General features: G+C 33.5%; 1 protein-coding gene across 1 annotated transcript; it reads left to right on the top strand.

Moving 5' to 3' along the window:
- Positions 1-969: 969 nt before the first annotated feature.
- On the top strand, positions 970-3,025 carry LOC133198050 (uncharacterized). Its single transcript, XM_061334204.1, has one exon. It carries the CDS (start codon positions 970-972, stop codon positions 2,995-2,997), a length of 2,028 nt encoding a protein of 675 aa, XP_061190188.1. The 3' UTR covers positions 2,998-3,025.
- Positions 3,026-5,351: the final 2,326 nt, after the last annotated feature.

Here is a 5,351-nt window from a genome sequence, read left to right as displayed (position 1 = left end):
TAAAATAATAAAACGATAATTTTTGAGTTTTCTAAGACCCTAAGCTCTTTTTTTTAATTACGTTCTCGTTTGAGAAATTTATTTATTTATTCTCGTTATTAACAATTAAATATATCACATAATGTTCGATAAATGCATTTAATGCTTGCGTAGATTTCATTAAATCTTTCCTCTGATAATGCCCAAAACTAACCTATAAATATAATCAATTTAGTATCTTTCCTGCTTCTCCTCTAATACAATTACAACTAATTATTTCTGCACCTTCAAACTTGCTGAAGAATTATCTAATTATGCAACGATTTAAGAATTTTTTTTTCTCCAAATTCTGTCAAATTATAATGCGATTTCTGTAATTCTTTAAATGTAGCAAATCAACATGAAATCTTCATTCATTTAATCTCTTATTAGTTACGAATCCTGCAAATCTTTTGAAATGGATCATATCGTTTTATTATTCTACTGATAGTAACAACATTAAATGATCATTTAAATTAAAATCTAATACAGAGTACAATTTTAAAACATACGTGTTTACCCGGTACTCATACCACAAACCGAAAGTCGGGGATTTTACGTCAGGTATTTTCCTACAGAGATCATATTAAAATTTTGAATAAAAGTATCCTGTTTTCTGTTATTAACTAGATATTTCACATATTTATCTTTAACAATGTTAAGGGTTACATGATTTATTATATTATGCGATGTGGATCATTTCTAGAAAGATATACACAAACAAATTCAATCTCGGTTGGGAACCTAGACGTACTTATTAAAAACATCTTTCTACGATTGGAAACAGAAAGAAAGCTATATTTAAATATTGTGGTCTTAATATATAAAAGAACCTTATCAAAAAATTCCTCAACAGCAGAGTTTTCCAATCATCAATTCAATATAAAGAGGTAAATATATAATGCTTCCTTTTCAGATCTCTTCTATGCAATGAATTCATGATACATAAGAATGTATCACATATCTCGGCTATCAGAAGCGGTCTATGTGGGACTATGTCATAAGATAGGGACTCCCACAGAAGTAAGGTTCAGGAGAGAAGTGATGGAAACAGAGGAGGTTGTGGGTAAACGTAGAAGCATCATGATGGGATTGCAGCAAATGACGAGTGGGAGCAGGCGTGAAGGATTCAATCTATCTTCCTCAGATCACGATATCATGTATTGGTATTCTAACCACAAGGTCATTTGTGATCTCTCACATATCACTTTCTACCGGGTCCCACAGAATACCTTGATTCTGATGGATTGTGATGATTTACCACCGGGATTTACCAGACTGAATTTGATGAGTCCTTCAAATAGAGGAGTAATAAGATCCTCCTGTATAATGATAAATAACGAAAATTACATATCTAGTACATTATTTCGTTATAACATTTTACAGTCACTTCAGGACAGCTCTATCACTCCACATGGACCATCTGTTACCACTTCCGATGTCCTAGGAGCAGATGTTGACCGTGTGATCTGTTTACAGTCACATCACTGGCCGACACATGCTTTACCGTGGAAACTCCGATGTCGTCATCGGGGCTGGCCTTCGGAGATTATTGTATCGGATATATCAAGTGGGGGATTCCATGTCGTTCCTATTGGTAGCACACCTGAAAATGGAGAAGAATGGCGAATTTCATTCTCGCAAGCAGAACAAAAACTTGTTTATTCGATGAATCACAGTCAGTTTTTGTGCTATGGTCTCTTTAAAGTTTTTCTTAAGGAAGTTATTAATTTTCAGGAAAATGAACCTATTCTTTGTTCATACTTCATAAAAACAATTGTATTTTGGGTAATTCAGACTAATAATTCCTTGATTTGGACACCTGATAGCTTATTGAATTGTTTCTGGGAATGCCTCAAATTATTGATATTCTGTGTACACATTGGAAATTGTCCGAACTTTTTTATTCCACAAAACAACATGTTTCGTCTGAAAGTTACTGGTTGCGTACAAACATCATTGTTCCATCAGTTGTATGAACTGTATTGTAAGGGGATACCATGTCTATTATTAAGTCCAACCCTAAGACCTTACCTCAACAAAGCTATTTTAAATAGAACTTTAAGAATCTCTACAGATGAGGGCAGTATCATATCTATCATTGAGTTAGATGTAAGCTTTTTTAGGGAATTATACACAACAATGGATTGGCCTTTTTGTTTTGAGGACTTTGCAGTTTGCTTGAAACAAATAGAGAGAGTGCTTAAAGATAGACTGACACCATATCAAGCAACTATATTACAATGGATAACATCAAAAGTATTACGGCGGACTTCCTTTTTCATGCAAAGTATCATATATCCAAATAATAAATGCAATAAGGTTTATTACAAAACAAATAAAGTATCCGGATTATTAAAATTATCATGTTCGTTTGGCTGTGTGTCAGATAGTTTGTATCTTGCTATGTACTTTTACAGAACTTATAGATATGAACATTCACTCAATTGTTTACAGAGAGCACAAGACAGAATTTCATTGCCATATATTGTTTATAACCAGCATGTTAATGTAGACATGTACAGATTCTATGTGCAGGGGGCGTGTCTGAGTAGAAAATTCAGGAGGGCTAAAGTGGATACTATTACATTAGAGGGAAAATACACTTTCATAGACGAATTAGTGTTAGAGCAGAAGGTTTCTAATAAGAATCGTTTCGGTGTCTTGTTTATTCCACCTTTGGTTATGTTACACATGTTGTTTATATTGAATCACCACAGATTGCGTGACACAGTCAGGTCACAACAATCTCTACAGATTCTACAGACTCTGCTTCTGCAAGATAACAATGTTTATGTACCTAATTTTCTTCGGGACATTTCATGGCAAATACTGGGTATCTGCCAACAAATCTGTGGAGACTATGTAGGATCTCAAGCGTCTTTTCAAATTTCGTTACAACAAGAACCATTACACAAGATTCAGGAAGCGACACTGTTAAGAATGAACACATCTCAATATGAAGCGATGCAATTTTAAATATTTTAGTTAAACTGTCTACACATATTTTATTTTCTTGGAGGACGCTGTGTATTTTTCAATTTGTCTATCATCTGCTTGAAAAGGGTATATTTTTCCATATTTGCTTGCTTCTGTACATATTGTCTTTTATAACCGATAAAGTACGGTTTCATGTAAGCGAAAATGTTTCTATGTTTAGTTTGGGAATTAAATATCCTGCTCACTTAAAGTTGTATTATTAGAATGAAAAGATGGAGGTTGAGAAATACGTTCTGTCTTTTCCATTGTTTGTCATACTTAGACATTTCCTGAGAAATCAAATTATTTATACTTATGATATTTAAGTTCATTTACTATAACACATATATTGTTTTTTTTTAAATGTATATATTCTTTGAGTCTTCAATGTTATGACAATGTAATTATTAGTCATAAACTTAATCGTAGCATAGAAATCTACTTTGTATCACCTTATTATCAGTGACAGTTCTTTCAACATTATTATTTGTAATAAAATAGCAAGTGTGTTGATAAATTGTAAACATGTTTTTTATTGAAAAATAGAAAATCAAGGGAGTAAATAATAAAAATAAAAACAAAATTTTGGGGTTTTTGGTATATGCTTTAGAACTGTAACTGAATAATGACAAAGCGTTTTGAAAATTAACTTTCATAACGTTTACGATGTTAAAAAAAACCCTTCTTATCTTTCTAAATCAGTGTCTTCCTTCAGACAATGATCAATAAATCTATTTTTGAATATTTCAGATTTATTAGAAGTAAAGGCTCACAGATTAAGCATTCTGGTCTCTTAAGATTCTAATTACGTAACATACTTTTCAAATATACATTATTGTAAAAATGGTGATTCATTCTTCTCTTGATTGATTGATTGTATCTTGCTTTACGTCCCATTCGAGAATTTTTCACTTATATAGAGACGTCACCATATACCGGTGAAGGACTTCAAATTTTGACCTAACTCGGCACTCAGGGCCATTAAGCTTTGAGGGATCTTTATCGTGCCAAGGCCTGCCGTGACACGGGGTCTCGTTTTTTAAGGTCTAATCTGAAGGACCTACAACTTTCACTTCAAAGTGCCGAGCGCATGGCGGAGGAACAATTGCTACCCATTTTTTTTTATCGAGTCTGCCGAGACCGAGATTCGAATTCACGACCTTCCTATCACGGATCGAGCGCTCTACCGACTGAGCTACCGTGAACGGTCATTCTTTTCTTGAAAAAATGTTCAAGACATTAACCCCAGTGTTCCGACATAAAACATCGTATTTTTAAGAGGGAAGGACGTGGCAGGCAAAGAAATAGAAAGAATATCCGAAAAAAGTAACTGAAAAAAAAGAAACCTCATCAATCCTTTTTTTTCGAAGGGGGGGGGGGGGGGTAGGAAATAACTCTGATTTTGAAAAAAGTGTTGTTGTTTTTTTAATAAGCATTAATTAAGTATTCTGTAAAAAATTGATAGTTAATTTTTCTTCATTTTTTTTATTTTCAAAGGTTTTGTCCTTCTGATTTCATGTTGGGAGTTCGAATCCACTTTGTGACACAGAGACCGGTCCTTCGGGTGAGACACTATAAACCGGGGTCCCGTTTGGCATGCGCAGAAGGTGCTAACACAAAAATGATCTCTCACCGCTCAAAGCCCGTTAGTGTCGAGTACAGGCCTAGATTTGCAACCCTCCGAATGCATCTCGTGACGTCTCAAAATGAGTAAAACATTTGAAGGATGTTAATCAAATAAACAAACCAAATAAAACTACTGATGAATTGTACATGTGTATTTCTTGTTAGCTTAACTGTTAAGACGAGAAGATAAAACATTTACTTATCTACATTTGAAGCCATTGTAAGGTTCAGAAGGCCAAATCAAAAAATATTTTTGCTACTAAAATCAAAATTTTACAGCTTGATGATTTTAAAATATCCATTTAAAAGAATTATCAAGAATATATTCTGATGAAGTAGAAATACATGTATAAGTTTTTTGTTACCTACTTGACTTTTTGCAGGATCCAACATCCTTTGTATTAGTTGTAGGATTCATGTGTATGGGTCTACAGTGTTTTAGATATGGACTAACGACACACAACGTTGATAACGATCGTGTCATCCATGTTTAATCTCTAAATATGATATATGATGTGGATAGGCACATTTTTCTAAACATTTTAGATTTTTTTAAAATTCTGAAATACATTTTATGAAATATCCTTCATGTTTTGCCCTAGTTGGTTTTGCTTGAGGGATGGGGGTTGGGGAGGGGGGGAGTGTAGATAATCCAATATAATTATCAGATCTTTTTTTTATTTTAACATTATGTAACGACTTGGTAGCAAGACAGTGCAAGCCTCAAT

This window comes from Saccostrea echinata, unplaced genomic scaffold (genome assembly GCF_033153115.1).
Source record: "Saccostrea echinata isolate AGI-Se365-2 ecotype Australia unplaced genomic scaffold, CSIRO_AGI_Sech_v1 ptg000033l, whole genome shotgun sequence".
Lineage (NCBI taxonomy): Eukaryota > Metazoa > Mollusca > Bivalvia > Ostreida > Ostreidae > Saccostrea > Saccostrea echinata.
The sequence above is the reverse complement of the archived record's forward strand: the minus strand, read 5'-3'. Positions and strand labels throughout refer to the sequence as shown.